We start from the raw sequence: 23717 nt of genomic DNA, 5'->3' as shown, positions 1-23717 counted from the left end.
TTCTCATACAAAAATACCTATAAGAACATATGGGTTGAACTTCATGACACTGCTCATATAAGAAACAAATGAACATTACTTTTAAGGGAAGATTGCAAATATGCATCTCCACCCATACGAACATATTGCACAAACGATGAACAGTCCAAATGCACAAATGGTGTGTAATTAATCTCATTAGAGAACATCTGAATATTACCCTGCTGTGTACCACATCAAATAATGCACATCTGTGAGAACATAGATTCAATTTTGAGCCACAATCATTGCTAAAATGAGAGGACGGGGCAGTGTCCAAAAGATTTGAATACGCGTACAAAAATATCTTAACAGACCTCCAATTTCCCGTCGCTCACTGAGGGTTTGACTCCGTCGAGTCACTTCTGCGCCAGTAGAGCATGTGTGTGTGTCGTATTAGCTCTGTGATTGTGACGGATGCTGCTATTGGCGCAGAAACGAGCGTTTGGAGCCGTTGCAGCTCTCACACTCATCCACAGGACTCCGTGACGTACGACACACTCGATATGAAGCCGTTCTACAGGAGTCTGCAGCCGCCGAACGGGTTTTTCGTTTTCTTCGTCCTCTGCTTGTTTGGTCGCAGGTTGATGACATCACGCCCGTTCAGATCGCCGCTGTTCTGGTTCGGATGAGTGCCGCCGGAAGTGTTAAAAACACCTGGGGGAAAAAGAGCAAGAGACTATATACAAATGCACGATCATGATACATCTGAAGGTTGATAAACACTGGCACTGTTGGTTAAATATGCAAAAAAATAAAAATAAAAAATAAAACCTATATTAATGAGAGTGGGTGTCAAGGTTTGGTTGGTTAGCTTAGTCAAAAAATAAATAAATAAATAATTATATATATATACACTCACCGGCCACTTTATTAGGTACACCTGTCCAACTGCTCGTTAACACTTAATTTCTAAGCAGCCAATCACATGGCGGCAACTCAGTGCATTTAGGCATGTAGACATGGTCAAGACAATCTCCTGCAGTTCAAACCGAGCATCAGTATGGGGAAGAAAGTTGATTTGAGTGACTTTGAACGTGGCATGATTGTTGGTGCCAGAAGGGCTGGTCTGAGTATTTCAGAAACTGCTAATCTACTGGGATTTTCACGCACAACCATCTCTAGGGTTTACAGAGAATGGTCCGAAAAAGAAAAAACATCCAGTGAGCGGCAGTTCTGTGGGCGGAAATGCCTTGTTGATGCCAGAGGTCAGAGGAGAATGGCCAGACTGGTTCGAGCTGATAGAAGGGCAACAGTGACTGAAATAACCACTCGTTACAACCGAGGTATGCAGCAAAGCATTTGTGAAGCCACAACACGCACAACCTTGAGGCGGATGGGCTACAACAGCAGAAGACTCCACCGGGTACCACTCATCTCCACTACAAATAGGAAAAAGAGGCTACAATTTGCAAGAGCTCACCAAAATTGAACAGTTGAAGACTGGAAAAATGTTGCCTGGTCTGATGAGTCTCGATTTCTGTTGAGACATTCAGATGTTAGAGTCAGAATTTGGCGTAAACAGAATGAGAACATGGAACCATCATGCCTTGTTACCACTGTGCAGGCTGGTGGTGGTGGTGTAATGGTGTGGGGGATGTTTTCCTGGCACACTTTAGGCCCCTTAGTGCCAATTGGGCATCGTTTAAATGCCACGGCCTACCTGAGCATTGTTTCTGACCATGTCCATCCCTTTATGGCCACCATGTACCCATCCTCTGATGGCTACTTCCACCATGTCACAAAGCTCTAATCATTTCAAATTGGTTTCTTGAACATGACAATGAGTTCACTGTACTAAAATGGCCTCCACAGTCACCAGATCTCAACCCAATAGAGCATCTTTGGGATGTGGTGGAACGGGAGATTCGCATCATGGATGTGCAGCCGACAAATCTGCGGCAACTGTGTGATGCCATCATGTCAATATGGACCAAACTCCCTGAGGAATGCTTCCAGCACCTTGTTGAATCTATGCCACGAAGAATTGAGGCAGTTCTGAAGGCAAAAGGGGGTCCAACCCGTTACTAGCATGGGGTACCTAATAAAGTGGCCGGTGAGTGTATATATATATATATATATATATCTTCTGCTCACCAAGGATGTATTTATTTGTTGAAAAATTCAGTACAAACCGTAATATTGTGAAATATTATTACAATTAAAAATAAGTGTTTTCTATGTGAATATACACTCACCTAAAGGATTATTAGGAACACCTGTTCAATTTCTCATTAATGCAATTATCTAATCAACCAATCACATGGCAGTTGCTTCAATGCATTTAGGGGTGTGGTCCTGGTCAAGACAATCTCCTGAACTCCAAACTGAATGTCAGAATGGGAAAGAAAGGTGATTTAAGCAATTTTGAGCGTGGCATGGTTGTTGGTGCCAGACGGGCCGGTCTGAGTATTTCACAATCTGCTCAGTTACTGGGATTTTCACGCACAACCATTTCTAGGGTTTACAAAGAATGGTGTGAAAAGGGAAAAACATCCAGTATGCGGCAGTCCTGTGGGCGAAAATGCCTTGTTGATGCTAGAGGTCAGAGGAGAATGGGCCGACTGATTCAAGCTGATAGAAGAGCAACTTTGACTGAAATAACCACTCGTTACAACCGAGGTATGCAGCAAAGCATTTGTGAAGCCACAACACACACAACCTTGAGGCGGATGGGCTACAACAGCAGAAGACCCCACCGGGTACCACTCATCTCCACTACAAATAGGAAAAAGAGGCTACAATTTGCAAGAGCTCACCAAAATCTGCCGATTGACATCAAGCGGCCACGCGGACGCCCTGCAACACGATGGCGCGACTCGCTACGACAAGATCTGGGACACAATTGGATGGGGCTCGCCCAGGACCGACAGACCTGGGCAGATCGTTGTGGTCTGCGCTGACCACCTTTGGCCGGTGAAGACAGACCGATTCTGGATTCTGGAGAGTCAGAATTTGGCGTAAACAGAATGAGAACATGGATCCATCATGCCTTGTTCCCACTGTGCAGGCTGGTGGTGGTGGTGTAATGGTGTGGGGGATGTTTTCTTGGCACACTTTAGGCCCCTTAGTGCCAATTGGGCATCGTTTAAATGCCACGGCCTACCTGAGCATTGTTTCTGACCATGTCCATCCCTTTATGGCCACCATGTACCCATCCTCTGATGGCTACTTCCAGCAGGATAATGCACCATGTCACAAAGCTCGAATCATTTCAAATTGGTTTCTTGAACATGACAATGAGTTCACTGTACTAAAATGGCCCCCACAGTCACCAGATCTCAACCCAATTGACCGTTCGCAGGCCCCTCCCCCAAAACGGCCATTGTCCAATCACACATCATAGCAACCGTTACTATGTGAGCAGGTCCGTCAAACATTGACTCCAAGCAAGATGGTGAAGCCCACGGCGTTTGTAAATCGGACACTAGATACCCCGAGAGATTGTCTGGAGGAGTTGTGTTCTTTCTGTTTCAAAAGCCGAAAACACAACGTGCGCGGTGCCTACAATGGATCAAACAGTGTGGACGGCCCCACTCCCAGTTACATGTGTCGAACATGGTTAACTCACGTGCAGTGTGCGTGAGACTGAGACAATGAGATTAGTCAAAGACACATGGAGAAAGCAGATCAAGAGGATCCACAAAGGAAGTACGTTTTCTAAAGTGTTGTTGTTAACATGATATTTTCGGGGGGAAATGAGCAGCAGAGCAGCACCCGTAGACTACAGTTTAGACTAGCTAACGTTAGAGGAGTGCACGTTCGCAACGGGGAACGCATGAAGCTTACTTGACAACATCAGTTCATATCAATATCGTAACGAATAGAAATAATGTATGGTTATCTGCATCTTTCCGTCTATTATGTATAGTTACTTTTTAAACACGACAATCGCATTCAGCATGACACGCAAGCGGTTGCCGTGGTAATGAACAACCTGCTTGTTAAAGCGAATGAATAATCCTGTATCTGAGGCAAAGCGCAAGTTATATATTTCTAACTTTAAACAATTAGCCACTGAAACAGCTTATTAAATCATCTTCTTCAAGGCTGTGCTGGTTGCATTTGAGGTAGCTGCTAACGTTACAGGTCATGGGGTTTCTCAGATTTCGCTTGAGACCGGTTTGAGAGCTTGAGAGCATTATTAGGCTCGATAGTAGTCGTGTCTCCTTCATTGCGTATTTTTATATTTTGAATATATCGCTCCACTGCATACTATAACCCCTTTTGCCTCGATCTGGAGGATATCGCGGAGGTATTGCTCTAAAAAAGGTCACTGACGCACCTCTTCCCGTCATGGCAATCTGTGGCGCTGGTCGTTTTGACCATTTGTTTGACGGGCGTAGCAACAATAACTAGGGGGCGTGGCTTTTGCGAACGGTCAATAGAGCATCTTTGGGATGTGGTGGAACGGGAGCTTCGTGCCCTGGATGTGCATCCCACAAATCTCCATCAACTGCAAGATGCTATCCTATCAATATGGGCCAACATTTCTAAAGAATGCTTTCAGCACCTTGTTGAATCAATGCCATGTAGAATTAAGGCAGTTCTGAAGGCGAAAGGGGGTCAAACACAGTATTAGTATGGTGTTCCTAATAATCCTTTAGGTGAGTGTATTGTAAAGTGTAATTTATTCCTGTGATCAAAGCTGAATTTTCAGCATCATTACTCCAGTCTTCAGTGTCACATGATCCTTCAGAAATCACTCTTATATGATGATTTGCTGCTCAGGAAACATTTATGATTATTATCGATGTTGAAAACAGTTTTGCTGCTTTTTCATATTTTTGTGGAAACCGTGATACTTTGTTTTCAGGATTCTTTGATGAATAGAAAGTTCAAAAGAACAACATTTATTTGAAAACGATTTTTTTTTTAAATTAATAAAATTATTAATTTCTTTTAAAAAAAAGAAAAAAAAAGAGAGAATGCTACATTTTAACAAAGCCGTTTATAAAGTAATGACACAAAAGTTCAGTCTTACCTATTTTATTGCTGGACGTGTGAACAACCTCGCTCTCCTCCGCTGACTGTTGCTTGAGTCGATGCAGATATTTGTCAGCCAGATACTTAAAAACTACAACAAATATATTGTGTTATTTAATAATAAAGCATAATCAGTTTAGTGAGCGGAAAAGCTTCATCTCTCACCTTCATTGACGTTGAGATCTTCCTTCACTGATGTGCGGTAGAATCTCAGTTTCAGCCTCTTAGCAAGACCTTCGGCCTCTTCACTGAAGCAACACACACACACACACACACACACACACACACACACACACACACACACACACACACACACACACACACACACACACACACACACACACACACACACACACACACACACACACACACACACACACACACACACACACACGTAAAGGTGTAATTACATTATTTACCACTGTTGGCCTCTTGGTCGTATGCATATTTATCTTTTATTTACTTTTATGCATTTAACTTCATAAACCCTTTGTTATTCATATAATTATTAAAAGTTCGAAAAGGTTAAATGGTCCTGAAAAAAATAGTCACACTTGTATAATAGTTCACAGTCTAAAATGAGCGCATTGGAAATGAATGGGAGACACATTTCATCTAGTTTTGGTACTGCGGACAAACAAATCTCACAAAAACTTATTTTTTGAGATATAAGCTCAAATTTGGAACAACTTGTTTAGATTAATGGCTTTAATTTTCTTGCAGTTTTAGAGTAAGACGTGTTTTAAAAATCTTAAATCGTATTTTTTGTATTTTTAATAACAATAAACATAAAATTCTGTTCATTTTTTAAACTTTTTTCACTTCTGCAATAATCTGCCAAGTGTCGAGTTGACTTTAAACAGAGATCAAACTTCAGTCTGTGCTTTAAAGCATTCAAGATTTATGACAAATTAAGTTGGAAATTAAATTTTCAGGTCTATGCTCAAAACGAGAATAAATACATTATAAATACTGCGTAAATATAATGTAGTACCCTAAAATCCCCTAAAAACACAAAATATTAAATAAAAAAACATTATCAAACTAAAATATAGTACATTCTGTCATTTTCGACCGCCACGTGAGTTGCGTTGTGTAATATTTAGGAGGATCTGTAGACAGTTATGCAATGTCATATACATAACTATGTTTTTAGTGGTGTCTAAAGACCTTAAGTAATGAACCGTTATGTTTTTATTACCTTAGATGAGCCATTTATCTACACACACCGCGGGTCCGCTTACATCGACATGTTTCTACAGTGGCCCTGAGCGGACACACGCGTTTCGTCACTATGTTGATCTTCGTGCACAAAAGCTGCTAAAGTCAGCGAATAAAACACTGACACAATGAAGAACAAGTAACAATAATATTCGCAATAACATATTGTTTTACTGAAAAAATCAAGTAAACCTAATTTCTTAATTTATCTTTGTTAAAGACACCTCATTGCTTAAAGGTGTGCTATAATGCCCTTTTCACAAGATGTAAAATAAGTCTCAGTTGTCCCCAGTGTGTATATGAAGTTTTAGCTCAAAATACCCCACAGATATTTTTATATTTATACACAGATATGTTAAAATTGTCACTTTTTGAGGGTGAGCAAAATCGCATAGTTTTTGCGTCTGTCCCTTTAAATGCAAATGAGTTGCTGCTCCCGGCACAGGGGGCGGAGCTTCAAGAGCTTGTGTCCTTTTACCTCACACACACACATGCACTAAACATTTCAAAAACTTTTAGCCTTTTATTTTAAAACCGGAGTCGGACACAGATGGAGAGACTCAAGAAGAAGTGACAACATGTAGACATTAGTTGATGAATTTATGTAGCTTATGTGTAGTTTTCTTCTAGTCATTGATTAGCATATTCTGTCTTAATAACCTATAAAGCCTCGTTCACACTACAAGCGACGACACAATAGCATTCATTTCAATTGGGAGCGGGAGATTTCCGGCGACACGCGCGACAGCGACCGGTGGGGTGTGTCTGGCGACGCGACAAAGTTGAGATCTGTTTAACTTTATGCAAATGAAGAGCGACTTTCGGGAGCGGCAACCAATAGGAGTGAAGTCAGTGGAGCATTTCACTCTTCAGTGCTGAGTCTGACCGAGGCTAGTTGAACGAGAAGCTCATTTTAGCAGTCAAAAACTCCTATAATTCTACACTCACCTAAAGGATTATTAGGAACACCATACTAATACTGTGTTTGACCCCCTTTCGCCTTCAGAACTGCCTTAATTCTATGTGGCATTGATTCAACAAGGTGCTGAAAGCATTCTTTAGAAATGTTGGCCCATATTGATAGGATAGCATCTTGCAGTTGATGGAGATTTGTGGGATGCACATCCAGGGCTCGAAGCTCCCGTTCCACCACATCCCAAAGATGCTCTATTGGGTTGAGATCTGGTGACTGTGGGGGCCATTTTAGTACAGTGAACTCATTGTCATGTTCAAGAAACCAATTTGAAATGATTCGAGCTTTGTGACATGGTGCATTATCCTGCTGGAAGTAGCCATCAGAGGATGGGTACATGGTGGCCATAAAGGGATGGACATGGTCAGAAACAATGCTCAGGTAGGCCGTGGCATTTAAACGATGCCCAATTGGCACTAAGGGGCCTAAAGTGTGCCAAGAAAACATCCCCCACACCATTACACCACCACCACCAGCCTGCACAGTGGTAACAAGCCATGATGGATCCATGTTCTCATTCTGTTTACGCCAAATTCTTACTCTACCATCTGAATGTCTCAACAGAAATCGAGACTCATCAGACCAGGCAACATTTCTCCAGTCTTCAACTGTCCAATTTTGGTGAGCTCTTGCAAATTGTAGCCTCTTTTTCCTATTTGTAGTGGAGATGAGTGGTACCCGGTGGGGTCTTCTGCTGTTGTAGCCCATCCACCTCAAGGTTGTGCGTGTTGTGGCTTCACAAATGCTTTGCTGCATACCTCGGTTGTAACGAGTGGTTATTTCAGTCAAAGTTGCTCTTCTATCAGCTTGAATCAGTCGGCCCATTCTCCTCTGACCTCTAGCATCAACAAGGCATTTTCGCCCACAGGACTGCCGCTCACTGGATGTTTTTCCCTTTTCACACCATTCTTTGTAAACCCTAGAAATGGTTGTGCGTGAAAATCCCAGTAACTGAGCAGATTGTGAAATACTCAGACCGGCCCGTCTGGCACCAACAACCATGCCACGCTCAATAATGCTTAAATCACCTTTCTTTCCCATTCTGACATTCAGTTTGGAGTTCAGGAGATTGTCTTGACCAGGACCACACCCCTAAATGCATTGAAGCAACTGCCATGTGATTGGTTGATTAGATAATTGCATTAATGAGAAATTGAACAGGTGTTCCTAATAATCCTTTAGGTGAGTGTATGATATATCTCGTGTACATACAGTGGTGTTCACCGTACTGACTCCGTGCCTGAAGGGTTTCGGGAACACAGATAGACCGGCATTTGCCCGTTTGCTGCAGTTAAATAGCCGCGATGGCAAAGAGCACTCACTGTTTCTTGTTCATCTTTAATATTATGCATTTTATGTACTGATTCCATTTATATTTAGACTTTTCCTTCCAAAATGGTTGTTTGTAGCAGCAAGAAAACGTATTTGTTGGCGACCGGCAGCAACAAAGTCGCTTGTAGTGTGAACGCAGCTTAAATCATGTTACGGGGGCGGGGTTTATGTAAATTTAAGGTTAATGATGCTTGTGTAGTTCCTACCAGCCGTTTGTTGTAGTCCTTAAAAAGCAATTTCTTTTAAAAAAACAATCTCCTTTTGCTTTGAACTTTGAGCGTTGTAAATTTGCAGATGTTGTTAATGCTCAAACAGCAACATTACACACTAACTACAGTTAAAAGAGTCGAATCATAATCAACCACCCCTTTAACTGGCTACTCTCTGCTGTCTCAGACGACGACATCACTTCCTGTCGGCCACCGTAACTTCCGTTGGGTCCAATTCGCAACCTCACCACTAGATGCCGCTAAAATGCCACCTTTAAAGCGCATCACTGACTCTTACTTCTTGATCACGGTGTCGTCCAGCAGATCGATCTTGTTCTGCACCAGGACCGTGGGAATGTCGCCCACCTCCATCTCCACCTTCTCCCTCCAGCTGCCGATGGCCTCGAACGAGTCTCTGTCGGTGGTGGAGAACACCAGCACACACGCCTGAGCTCCTGCGGGACGATCACACGTCACACACACACTCACACAGCAGAGACAGCCCAGTATGGGAACACACTCGCACCTCTGTAATAGGCCTTGGTGATGGCGTCAAACTCCTCCTGTCCTGCCGTGTCCCACAACATCAATCTCACGTCCTCGTCGTTCACTCTGGAACACATGCAAACAAACTTAACACTCATACTGTATATGCACACGTCTAATAGCTCTTTAAAATAGGGTTTAAAATGAGTTTTCACAGAAATGCCATAGAAAAACTACTTTGGGTCCCAAAATAACCCTTCAGTGAACAGTTATTAGAAAAGAATCATTTTGTTCTAATATAAATAGAGGTGTAACAATTTATCGCAATACAAAAATGCAATAATATGTATCGTGTGTATATAGTGACTAATATGTATTGTGTATAATCAACCAAAATAAAAAATCACTGTAGTGTGTGAGAAAAAATTTAAGTTTACAGAGTTTTAGTGTCATTACAACATTAAACTACTATATATGTTGAATATAATGTATAATAATGCAATGGGGGGATATTTGTGGGTCCTAATAATGCCAAATGTCTTGTTACCAGTATAAAGTGGCCTACATTATTATAAATATATCTAGTCAGTGACAGAGAAAGCATATTTGTCTAAAATAATTCTGTGTTTTCAGCTTCAGAATCATGAATATTGTTATTCTGGTGTCTCTATTGTCCAGCTTTGGGTTTTAGCACCAAGTCCAAGCCTATTCATTTACACACACAATGTAATGTTAAATTTAGCATTTTAATCAACAGTACATTTTTTGTTAGGATATGTCTTGGAGTATCGCAATAATATCGTATCGTGAGTTCAGTATCATGATATCTATCGAATCGTGACACCCGTAAATATAAATAATTTTTTTCCAGTGTGAAGATCTTTTGTGGAATGGAAAGTTTCTATGGATGTTAAAGAACCAATAAAAGAACCTTTGTTTTTTAAGAGTGCAATGAAAAAGTCTTTAAAACGCAAGTTACATCAAATAATTGGGTCATAAACTGCTTAGACTAGTCAAGACTGGTCATAACTTTAAGTCAGTTGCATAAAAAGATAAATTGGTCTAATTTGAATACAAGTAAGACTGATTAGCCCTAATTAACTGCTTGCTTGTTGGTCAGGCTAATTCTTAAGACTAATTTTAAAGGGTTTGTTCAACCAAAGAAATATATATATATATATCCCATAATTTCCAAAAAACTTTGATCAACCCGTGGAGGCGTATGGATTATTGTTATGATGGATGGATGCGCTTTTTTTGCGGCTTCTAAGGCACCATTCAGTCCCATTATAAAACTTGTATGAGCATATTTTTTTATTTAACTCCGATTGTGTTTGGCTAAAAGAAGAAAGTCATGGTATAGGATGACTTCAGGGTGAGTAAATCATGGGCTAATTTTCAATTTTGGGTGAAATAAGCCTTTAAAGGGTTAGTTCACCCAAAAATTAAAATGATGTCATTAATGACTCTCCCTCGTGTCGCTCCAAGCCCGTCAGACCTCCGTTCATCTTCAGAACACAGTTTAAGATATTTTAGATTTAGTCCGAGAGCTTTCTGTCCCTCCATTGAAAATGTGTGTACGGTATACTGTCCTTGTCCAGAAAGGAGATAAAGACATCATCAAAGTAGTCCATGTGACATCAGTGGGTTAGTTAGAGTGTGTTGAAGCATCGAAAATACATTTTGGTCCAAAAATAACAAAAACTAGGACTTTATTCAGCATTGTATTGTCTTCCGGTTCTGTTGTGGATCCGCGTTCAGTGCCGCCGCTGACGTAAGACGCTGCTGACGTGTGTCTGGTGTGTGTGTGTGTGTGTGTGTGTGTGTGTGTATTCTGGTTCTGTTGTGGATCCGCGTTCAGTGCCGCCGCTGACGTAAGACGCTGCTGACGTGTGTCTGGTGTGTGTGTGTGTGTGTGTGTGTGTGTGTGTATTCTGGTTCTGTTGTGGATCCGCGTTCGGTGTCGCTGCTGACGCACACACCAGACACACGTCAGCGGCGGCACTGAACGCGGATCCACAACAGAACCAGAATACACACACACACACACACACACACACACACACACACACACCAGACACACGTCAGCAGCGTCTTACGTCAGCAGCGGCACTGAACGCGGATCCACAACAGAACCAGTTGATGACCAGAATACACCAGAATACACACACACACACACCAGACACACGTCAGCAGCGGCACTGAACGCGGATCCACAACAGAACCAGAATACACACACACACACACACACCAGACACACGTCAGCGGCGGCACTGAACGCGGATCCACAACAGAACCGGAAGACAATACAATGCTGAATAAAGTCCTAGTTTTTGTTATTTTTGGACCAAAATGTATTTTCGATGCTTCAACACACTCTAACTAACCCACTGATGTCACATGGACTACTTTGATGATGTCTTTATTTCCTTTCTGGACAAGGACAGTATACCGTACACACATTTACAATGGAGGGACAGAAAGCTCTCGGACTAAATCTAAAATATCTTAAACTGTGTTCTGAAGATGAACGGAGGTCTTACGGGCTTGGAGCGACACGAGGGAGAGTCATTAATGACATCATTTTCATTTTTGGGTGAACTAACCCTTTAAGTGTTTATGCGGCTGGTCCCTGCTTTCGCTCTCAGTTTGACTACGCTTTGAAACCGATGACGCCACCGACAGCTCATTTGTTCCTCGTTTCGATTTATGTGTACAACCAGTAAACCGCACAGATTTTCTCTGGCGTTCCCTGCTGATGTCACATCTCACGTTAGCAAGAGCCAGGAAGAAAATCTACTTTTCCCAAGGGGTTGCCTGAGCGTCACCGCGTGTTATTTATCATTTCCCATATTTAAATGGGAACAGGAAACCTGATTGTTCAGAAGTGTTCAATCATCTCTTGTTTACTGGCATTTGTTTCTGTTTCTGTGACCACTTGAGGATGTTATGTACAGCACGTATGAGTGGATACTGATCAACATACTGTAGTATATGCAAAAAGCAGAATATGAAACACATGGGTGGTACTGGCAAAATATATCTCAGTATGAAAATTCATTTTTGATTTTCTTCATTTCTTTTGAGAGATTATAATAATTAGAAGCTTGTTTCCACCACGAAATTTAAAGTAAATCATGTTTGTTTGTTTTTTTAAAGTCAGAATTACAAGACATAAACTTGCAATTGTGATATATGAAGTCAGAAGAATTACGAGATATAATCTAAAAACTCAGAACTGAGAGAAAAAAGTCTGAATTGCGAGATATAAACTCAACAGTAACACTTTCATTAGTTAACATTAGTTTATGCATTAACTAACATGAACTAACAATGAGCAATACATGTGTTACTGTATTTATTCATCTTTGTTAATGTTAGTTAATATAAATCCAGCTGTTCGTTGTTTGTTCATGTTAGTTCATTGTGCATTGAACTAACATGTTCACTAATGTTAACAATTACAACCTTTGATTTTAATAATGTATTAGTAAATGTTGAAATTAACTAAGATTAATAAATGCTGTAGAAGTATTTAGTTCATGTTAACTAAGGTAGTTAACTAATGAAACCTTATTGTAAAGTGTTACTAACTCAACTGCAAGCAAAAAGTCTTATGAATTATGAGATATAAACTCACAGTCACACTTTAAATTAGATTAGTGTACAATTCTCACTATTAACTACAACTTTTGCCTCAGTAAACTCCTAATTACTGCTTATTAATAGTTAATAAGGTAGTTGTTAAATTTAGGTATTGGGTCGATTAAGGCATGTAGAATATCATGCAGAATAAGGCATTAATATGTGCTTTATAAGTACTAATAAACAGCCGATATCCTAGTAAAAAATTGCTACTCTGCCCTGGCTTTAAGTGTGAAAAAAGTGCAGTTTTAAAGTTCAATGTGCTGTAAAACTGATCTTCAGATTGCTCTGGTTGCAGAGCTACGGCTGGAAGAATTCAGGGGAAAAGCCCATTTTATTATGTGCTTAAGAAAACTACAATGGTCCACTTGAGATGGATTAACTCAAACTGGTTTATATAACAATGCCTATTAATGGATAATCTGGAAAATTAGTAACAATTAAAATACTTATTCAGAATGTGATGGCTGCAAACGTAATGATCAGATTATTCATAACAAAGGAATGATGAGTCTTACATCAGTGCAAAATCAGCTTCATAGTACGTGAGTATGGGGTTAAAAACTAAACTCAAAACGTCACAATAACAACAGCCCAGCCAAATAAAACACATTCCTCACCTTCACTGGTTTGTCCCGCTCTGTATTTTTACATTGTTATGTTTCTTGAAAATGTAAATAATGTCAAAATTCTTATAAATGTAAAGTAGTTCTGTCCACTGAATATATCTACTGTACTGTATGTCTATAATATACGTTTTATTCAGCAGCCAGAGGTTTTTAAAATCACATTTGATATGGCATCTGGTTTCTTTAGTAAAAGGAAGGTCAAGGTGAATGCTTTGCATTGTGGGATACATCTATGATGTGATATACACTGCTTCTATACCACACATTCTGGCAAATGCGGTATCATTAGGGTTTCCCATGCAGAACGTGTGCATTGTGCTCTGGTTTACATACAGCAAAATATTATATTATGGTATGGTTTACATACAGCAAAATATTATATTATAATATATATTAAGGGCTTCAAAATAACTGGTAAGATATAGTTTAAAGCAGCTTGTCAGATGACCGACAGATACTGTTGCTGACTGACAGATAAATACTTGCGCTGTTTAATGCGTTTGAGATGTGGTGCTTTCCTCAGTGCTTAACTTACATTTCACAGGTATATTGTTCATCTGTAAATGTTAGAAAGTCAAACAAATATGTCCATTTGGAGAGGACGAGCTTCTGCAAGTGAATCTATTCTAATTCTGACTAAAATATACATATTGCTAAAGTATTTGTTGTTGGAGACAATAAATGTGCCATATGTGGAATTTTAAACCTACAAGTATATTTTTATGAAAGTGGGGTAATCAAATGCAGGCTAATATAATTAGTTCGTGGTTTTGTTTTATTTTCATTTTTAGTTTAGCCTTTAGTGAATTTAAAAACAAAAGCATTATTTTTGTTTTTAGATTGTAATGTTACAATGTAATGTGATTGTAACCACCTTTTAACGACATAATATATTGCATAGCCTACATTACATTCACTATATTTGTTTCCATATCCTTCAATATCAACATTGTTTGTAGGATATCATTGGGCAGGATGTGAAATATATATTTTTTAATAAATACAGATTTTCTTTATCCAAATAGAAAAACGTAGAAAGTACAGAGATATATATATATCGTATAGCGCCATTTAACCAAAAAATGAATTTTTGGCCATATTCAGTTCTTGACTGAATAACTTTTGTAACTATATTTGTAATGTATATTTTGTTTATTGCAGTGCAGTGTTATTTTACATTTGATTAGTTTCTGAACCTGAATACCTGAAAATCGTGTCTTTGTTCAGTTGTATCTATTCGTTGTGATTGCTATTTTTTTATTTGTTCTTTTTTAAGAGTGTTTACTTGTCTTTAATAATGCTTGAGATTAGTTTGGCTAGTTGTTGTAGCGGGGATGCTAACATGAGGAACTATAATCTGCAGTTTTGCCCTGTCAAATCACTTATGCTGACAAATAAACGTGAATTTCTCAGTCTATGGAGAACGAGTAAACATTGTTCATGTACACTACAGACATTGTAACAATATAAAGCGGCTTTAATCGGTACATCTGCAAATGACTGAGCGACTGCGTTCAAACACAGAACCCAAAAGCTGTGCATGAGAACTCATAAAAGCATTTCAAAGCAACCGGACTGAAGCGTGAAAGCATGCCTACATGATCTGTCTCTCCAGAAAGTCGACCCCAATGGTCTTCTTGTAGTCCTTGGTGAAGATGCCCTTGCAGTATCGCTGGATCATGCTGGACTTGCCGACCGCCCCGTTGCCCACCACCACCACCTTGATGGCCACTTCCATGTCCTCCTCCAGCATGGCTGGGTCTGTGTGGGGTTCACGTCACTTTAGAGCTTCTGCTGTGGGATCTGCTCAACTCTAGCCTGTTTTAGGACAGCAATAGACAGATCAGTCATAATCACACACATTATGACGCATCAGGTGTTACTTAAAGCTACTTTTTCGTCACTGGGGGTCGCTAACCTCTTACAAAGGCGTAGGTTGATGACGCAGTGAATAAGCGGAATCGTGGAACTTGCTGTCGTGCTGATGGATCTAATAATGATTATGGATGAGTGAAAACATTCATGTTTTTTAACATGACTGTGAGATAAAGCAGGACGAGAGTGCTAATGAGAGACAGATATCAGCGCTACACGGCACACGCGAGTCCTGCGGATATAAAGGAAAGAGAACATTTAATTCTACCGAACTACATGCAAGTGCTGAATTACTACTCACACAGATCAGTATTTTTGATGAATGAAACTTGTGAAGTAAAGGCCTGTTCACACCGGGACGAATTTCGCGCGCGATATTCACCGACGTTTAACGCCTCGTGACTAAACAAAGGGCGCCAATGTGAGTGTGCACACCGACGCGGAAAACTCCACGCGTAAAAGCGTCATTTTTTTAAAAACGCCTCGGGTTCGTTTTTTTGGTTTGACGCGCCGCGTCAAAAACTATCCAACCAATGAGATTGGCGCTTTTGCTCACGTGTCTGGAGCTTCTGAAGTTACAGTAAAACACAACTTGGGGGCGCTCAAACACAAAACGGTCTTGCCGAGCACACACACGTAACGGCGAAGAAGATATACGCCAAGTAGCTTCTACACTGCCGGGAAGAAATAAGACGAGGAAGATGCGAGGCAAGATGAATGTAGAGCTGCTGGTCTCGTTGGTGTCGGAACATAAAGAACTATATGACACACGCGACAGCGACAACAAAAATCTTGATAAAAGAGAACTGGTATGGAGTGGTATTGCAGAGCAAATGGGCGCCATCTAATGTCAGGGAATGAATTTGCATGTTCACTCGGCTCATCGTCAGCCAAAATCGCTTGGGTATGAACACAAAAAACGCGTTGAAAAACGCTGCCGAATAACGCGCACCGATATTCGTCCCGGTGTGTACGAGCCTTAACGCAGCGCTTTTTCACTTGGTCTACACTATCACACTAAACTGCATTTGAGTGTGTTGAAAGTTATAATGTTATTCTATGCGTTAGCTTGTTGGCTATATGAGACTAGCAGTGAGCTAGATCAACATTAGAATAACATACTGACCATATTCTAACATTTCATCATGTTGAACTATATCACATTGATTAGTTTTATGTACATTTGCTCACCTGTCTGATAAAGTACATGCAAGAGCGGCGTCTCTGTCGAGTCGAAGTTAGTCGCGGACGCTAGCTCTCGGCATCTCGAAAACGCCACGCTGATATTGATCCTCGATTTAGTTCTCCTTTTGTCCCAAAGTCTGCTTGCCATGGTCCATTATGTTTGAACGAAGCAACAACAGTGTGAGCGTGCCGCTAAACATTACGCAGTTGTCCACGTCTGTCGCCATGGTTACTATGGCAGTACGAGCGGAAACCAGGGATCACGCGGATATTACGTCATTGACAGGCGACCGAAGTGAACAGGGACGGCACTACCTAAAATTGTGAATTTCTCTGAATTTACAAATTCCTGGAAACATTTAGGATAATGTAAGTACACAATTGAAAGAAATCTTTAACACTGTGCAAGTGGTTTTTGGATATTTTGATACTAAATTCTTACATATTGTACCTTTAAACGGTCATGAAACCCCAAAACACATTTTTTGGAGATGTGAACAGTACAGTTTGCACATCACTGAAAACCCTAAAAGCACTCATAATAAGTATCAATAAGTGGAAATTGGTTATTCTATACACAAATTTAAAACAACATGAGAGTGGTTTCTGCGCGGAACGCCACAATGAGCTCAAGCTCGCAACGCGGATCATATCCTTCATAAACGGACCGGAGCATACATTTGAGGAAATGTTTTCCTCAAAAAACTTCATTTCTTTTCCAATGAAGAAAGAAAGACATGAACATCTTGGATGGCATTGGGGTGAGAAGATTATCAGAAAATTTTCATTTTGAGTTTAACTAATCCTTTAATGCCGAGCTTTCACCCCCAACATACCTTGGTTGCAAATCAAATCAACCCTGCATTGATTCAACAACTATAATCAATGAAAACTGTCTTTTTCCTGGCCTTGAATCTACAGAAAGGTAGAAATTATTGTTGTCACGATACTGGAATTTCTCATTTAGATACGATACCTAGAAAAATATACCATTTTTGATACCACGTGGAAAAACTGCCACATAGATATTTTTAATATTATCTCTATCTCATAATTTTTTGCCCATCCATTGAAAGTGTAATCAATATTTTTAAGCTTCAAAAGGTAACACACGACTGTACACAGTAATCCATATGAATCAAGCTGTCTAATCCAAGTCTGCTGACGAGGTGAGATCACTTTCATATTAGAAATCACCAATGAAATCTGACAACTGTCTCATCAACTTTGGTTCTAATCTCTCAAATCGTGACCAAAAATGTTCTTTTCCAGCCAAAATTCATCAATTATGAAAACATTTCGATAAGCAGCTTGTGACGGATCGTCTGCCTCTCCCTCGTAATCAGCGCCACCCCGTCCCTTAATTCGCCGCCCTTCGCCAGGTTCCCGACTGGAGTGGGTGTAATTGGAGAGGAGGGGCGCTGATGAGGAGAATTGGCGGCGTGTGATGAGGCACACCTGACGAGAATGAAGCCTCATCACCGCCGCCTGTTAAATGCTGAGCGCGCCTCTCCTCGGGAGAGCGGTCTCTTCCCTGTGCGAGCACACTGTTGTCCTCGTGGGTCCAGGAAGGGAGCGCGGAGGGATTCCCGCGCTGCCAGAGATGCAAGTCGCCGGACCCGCGGTCCGAGCACAGAAGACGCGTGACGCCGCTGACGGACCAGGACGCCAAAGCCGCCACTCGGGAGAGGACAGCTCGTGATGTGACGAAGCCGCCGCCCACTCATTCCTCTACCCAAGGAGACAGGGAAGACGCGTGTGACTGTCGGACACCGCCCCCTTACCTGGACCCATCCCACCTCTTCACTAACCTTCCTTCACGTTTCCCTGGCACAACGAGGACACCAGATCCCCTTTTATTTTAACACTTTATTTCCCCCTTTTGGACATTTTATGTTTAATCAATTTAATAAATGCCTCTCCGAGGCTTGACACCACTCCCACTGTGTCTGTCGTTTGCTCCTCCCGCCACAAGCTCTATAGCGTCATCATTCAGCTCAAATAATTTCAGTGCTGATTCAGTTCAATAACTGTGTTAATGTTGCAAAGTTCATTAAGTTTGAAATGAATTCGATTCAGCAAATAAAGCGGCTCTACAGAAGACAATTGTGAAATTAAATTAAATTCCCTCATTTAACTGAGACGAGATGATTGATAGGGCAGTTTAAAGGGTAACTAAACCCCTGGTCAGAGCCTGACTCCACCCACTGGCAATATTTGAAAAATGCTGGAAAGGTGGGCGGAGCCTAGCGGAGGGGGGCGTGCACCTGGGACAGGTCTCTCTGTAGGCAAGGGCGTGGTTAGCTTGTGCCTGCTTACATCACAGGGCACCACAACTTCCAATAGGAAAATTCAACTGCAGTAGCCACCGTTCAACCTGAAGAGGGCAGCGCTCAGACGTTTTTACACCATATATTGTAGAATTAAAACTTTATACCCAAATGTCAAAAGAATTAGGCCAAATTGAATCAATGACCAGCATTAATAAAGCCCCAGTCTTACAGATCATTAACTAAAAAAAGTTGTTTTAGGGTTTAGTTACCCTTCAAACAGTGACAGGATCCATTTAACAAAGCGACATTTCAGTAGTTCGTCCCGAAGCTTGTCTACTCTTCTGCTACACACCCAAAGTATGTACTTTTCTTCCCAAAAACAGTACTTTAGGTCACAGTGTAAGTATGTGACTTGGGACACACGCAATAGTCGTGTCTAGGAGTCTCGAGTCTTGAATGCTGTAGATAGCAGCGAGACAGAGACACTAGCGCTTACATATTACGTTACGCCAGCAAGGCCTCCCACGTTTCTCCTGAGTAACTGAATACATCAGATAACCTGACACAACAATAACCATATCCATGAGTCTCACACCCGACCTCATCTCCACGGGAGATTCTCACATAAAACACACTCGCAAAATCTGTATATTAATGTCTTTTTGTTATGTACTGTTGTAGACATTTAGTTGGATTTCTAATACTTTACAATAAGGTTCGTTCGTGAACATGAACTAATAATGAACTACACATATGCAGCATTTATTAATCTTTGTTAATGTTAGTTTCAACATTTACTAATACTTTATTAAAATCCTGTTAGCATTAGTTAATGCACTGTCAACTAACATGAACAAACAATGAACAAGTTCATTTTTAACATTGACATTTAACATTAACAAAGATAACAGTAAATACAGTAACAAATGTATTGCTCATTGTTAGTTCATGTTAGTTAGGCTAATATATTAACTAATGAAGCTTATTGTAAAGTGTTACCAATATACATTTACAGAGCAATTTAAACTAAACAACTATTCTATAAATGTGTTTTAAATGCATTTGACAGACAAGATTAGATTTCTTCCTTTCGTTTGGTTCGGCTTTTAGAACAAAAGATGAATCAGTGTTGTTTCTTGACAGGTGTTTCTGAAGGTTGGTTACACGGAGATCCACGTAACCAGGGAAGTGTGTGTGTGTGTGTGTGTGTTACACCGAGATCCGCGTAACCAGGGAAGTGTGTGTGTGTGTTACACCGAGATCCACGTAACCAGGGAAGTGTGTGTGTGTTACACTGAGATCCACGTAACCAGGGAAGTGTGTGTGTGTGTGTGTGTGTGTGTTACACTGAGATCCGCGTAACCAGGGAAGTGTGTGTGTGTGTTACACCGAGATCCACGTAACCAGGGAAGTGTGTGTGTGTTACACTGAGATCCACGTAACCAGGGAAGTGTGTGTGTGTGTTACACGGAGATCCACGTAACCAGGGAAGTGTGTGTGTGTGTGTGTGTGTTACACTGAGATCCACGTAACCAGGGAAGTGTGTGTGTGTGTTACACTGAGATCCACGTAACCAGGGAAGTGTGTGTGTGTGTTACACTGAGATCCACGTAACCAGGGAAGTGTGTGTGTGTGTTACACGGAGATCCACGTAACCAGGGAAGTGTGTGTGTTACACGGAGATCCACGTAACTAGGGAAGTGTGTGTGTGTGTGTGTTACACGGAGATCCACGTAACCAGGGAAGTGTGTGTGTGTTACACTGAGATCCACGTAACTAGGGAAGTGTGTGTGTGTTACACGGAGATCCACGTAACCAGGGAAGTGTGTGTGTGTTACACAGAGATCCACGTTACTAGGGAAGTGTGTGTGTGTTACACTGAGATCCACGTAACTAGGGAAGTGTGTGTGTGTGTGTTACACGGAGATCCACGTAACCAGGAAAGTGTGTGTGTGTGTGTTACACTGAGATCCACGTAACTAGGTAAGTGTGTGTGTGTTACACGGAGATCCACGTAACCAGGGAAGTGTGTGTGTGTGTTACACCGAGATCCACGTAACCAGGGAAGTGTGTGTGTGTTACACTGAGATCCACGTAACCAGGGAAGTGTGTGTCTGTTACACTGGGATCCACGTAACCAGGGAAGTGTGTGTGTGTTACACTGAGATCCACGTAACCAGGGAAGTGTGTGTGCTCTCATTCACTCGGCGTGGATGTGTATGACAGGTGGAAAAACACGCTGAACCCTAAAATATAAATATATGATTGACACTATGAACTTCAAGAGATCCATATGGCTGTTTAAAGCAGCTGTTAGTGGTCAGATTACAAACATCCATCACAAAACATCTCACACAGGATTACATGTGTTGCAGTTAGTCCATTTAATAAAGTACTTTTGATTATTACGCAGAAAAAGTGGCAAAAACATTGCAGCAAACGGCTCATATCAAAGTACCATGTAACCATTTGTATCCATCACCATGTTTTTACCATATTCATTTAACATGGTATAAGATACAACTCCAAATTACAAGAATTGCAAGGAACCCCCATATTTTTAGTAGTTCAAAACAAATCCTTGCGAGATATTAATGAGTATTATTAATTAACCACAAACTAACTGTACATAGGGTTAGGTTTAGCTGCTTGTAATTATGCATAGTGTACTGTTATTACTATAGTAAGTACATGTAACAAGGACACCGAGATAAAGTGGGTTACACTTTATTTTAAGGTCCCGGTGTTACACTGTAATTATACATTTAAGTATTGAGTAATATTAAGTAACTACTTGTACTTACTAAAGGGTTAGGATTAGGGTTTGATTTGGTTTAGGGTTAGTTTCATGTAATTATGCATAATTTATAGTTATTACTATAGTAACTAACTACATGTAACATAAAGGCACTGTAAAATAAAGTGTTACCATAAAGTGTTACCAACAGTGTTGTGGTGGAACGTTCTCAGACCTTTAACTAAAAAGTGTGGCTCAAAGTTATGAGCAAACATTCTTTAAGTAACGTTTTTAAAGTTACATTCTTTATGACGGTTTTTTAAGTTACATTCTTTAAGTAACGTTAATAGAACGTTTGTTCAATGTTATTTGGTCTTAAATTATGTTCTCAAAACGTTAGCATGGTATTTATAAGTCGTTCGCAAAACGGTTTTTGGTCTGAAATGTTTCAGTTGATCAAATGTTTTTAAATGTTCCAGAACGTTCAGAGAACCTTTTTTTAATAGTAATTAACTTAACGTCCCCGGCATAATGTTTGCAGAATAAACAAATGGAATGTTTGTTCGCATAAAAAAAAAAAAAAAAAAAAAAACACGTTAAAAAACAGGTAGTTTCGAACGTTCAGAGAATTTTCATGAAAAAAAAAAAAACGTTTTCAAAACTTTATGGGAATGTTAGCAATCTTTAGTAACTGTACGTTGCCTCATTCTTTAAGTAACGTTAATAGAAAGTTAGTTCAATGTTATTTGGTCTTTAATGTTCTCAAAACGTTAGCATGATATGTGTACGTCGTTCGCAAAACGTGTTTCCTGAAATATTTCAGATGATCAAATGTTTTTTTTTTACATTTTTCAGAACGTTCAGAGAACTTTCAGGAAAAAAAAACGTTTGAATAACTTAATGGGAACGTTAGCAAAATGTTCTTAGAACATATGATGTGTGTTAGCAGGGATGTTGCAGTGATGTGTCTGATGGCATGATACTGTGTTATATAGACGTACTGAACGATTATTAATAAGTATTTGGATGGTACTTAACATAATTTCATGGTACATTTTGTTAGTGAGAAAGGGAACGCGGTGTCTTACCTGCATTCGTGTTGCCAGGTTACATTACATTATTTCGTCTCTGAAGATCCGACACGAGGATAATAATAAGCGCGAGCTGTCCAGGAACATCCACGCACACACACAGCTCTAGTGATTTATGAACACACACATCTGCTGAATGTAAATATTACACAGCTGCATGCAGAGAGCTTTTTAATCCGCAGTTTATCAAAGGAGTGGCCTCCTTCTTCTCCTCCTCCTTTACTGCTCTCTCTCTCTCTCTCTCTCTTCAGCCTGGATGATCCAATATCAAACGAGCTCTGAGGAAGCAAATGTCAACAGGTACAGGTGAGAACAGATATAGCGGAGCGTCGTAACGTGTTCTGCGGTCATCCACGACTGTCTATGCGGTGTGTATCTCATCTGTTGACCGCAGCAACACCAACGCGTGAAGCGGGAGACCACTCTGCGATATCGGTCTGTCGCCCACCAAAAACACCCTTTTCAAAATAAAAGCCATTTCATTTATTTAATTGTATTTAGTCACCAAAATGGACAATTATTTTTATTTTTTATTTTTTATTTTTGTTTATGGAATATTGCAGTATTTATTATAAATTACTTATAAGTGCACATCTTTTTTAACTTGTCCTCGTAATCCCTACTCAAAATATAACTTCTCCTCTTGTTGCTGCAAGATCTCTTCTCTTCTCTGATGACATGTTTATTGGTGCAAGGGCGGGACACTTTCGACCAATAGCAAACCACAACATCCAATCAATTCAATTCTCCATGTACAAAATCTACTACATTTTTTCTTGTTCGAGAAGCCGTTTCTCCCGGATATACTTTAGCCTGACTATGTCAGACTTCGTACTTCCGCTCAATTTCATTTCGCTTGTCTATGGTACTCAGTCTGAGACAGCGGCCTATCTATCCGTTTTCCTCCGGCCTGAAAACAGCCGGCCAATCAACGAACAGAGGGCGGGCTGAAAGTGTTTAAGATTAGGTCAGGGAAATCGAAAACGACCGCGGGTATGAAGAGACGCGGATGCAATTCGCTCAGTTGTGGAGAATATTTCCGGCATTAGCAAACTGA

The 23717-nt window shown here is 40.5% G+C and overlaps 1 protein-coding gene across 1 annotated transcript; it reads right to left on the bottom strand.

The window, feature by feature from the left end:
* Positions 1-383: 383 nt before the first annotated feature.
* Positions 384-23078, bottom strand: rab23 (RAB23, member RAS oncogene family). The gene is made up of 7 exons (XM_056261911.1): positions 22658-23078; positions 15098-15317; positions 9266-9351; positions 9038-9194; positions 5170-5252; positions 5003-5095; positions 384-675 (listed from the first exon to the last, which is right to left on the bottom strand). Exons 2-7 carry the CDS (start codon positions 15250-15252, stop codon positions 536-538), a joined length of 714 nt encoding a protein of 237 aa, XP_056117886.1. The 5' UTR covers positions 15253-15317; positions 22658-23078; the 3' UTR covers positions 384-535.
* Positions 23079-23717: the final 639 nt, after the last annotated feature.

Source organism: Rhinichthys klamathensis, unplaced genomic scaffold, assembly GCF_029890125.1.
Source record: "Rhinichthys klamathensis goyatoka isolate OS25496 unplaced genomic scaffold, OSU_Roscu_1.1 h1tg000188l_1, whole genome shotgun sequence".
NCBI classification, from domain to species: Eukaryota; Metazoa; Chordata; class Actinopteri; order Cypriniformes; family Leuciscidae; genus Rhinichthys; species Rhinichthys klamathensis.
Note: the sequence above shows the minus strand (reverse complement) of the source record. Positions and strands in the feature narration are given on the sequence as shown.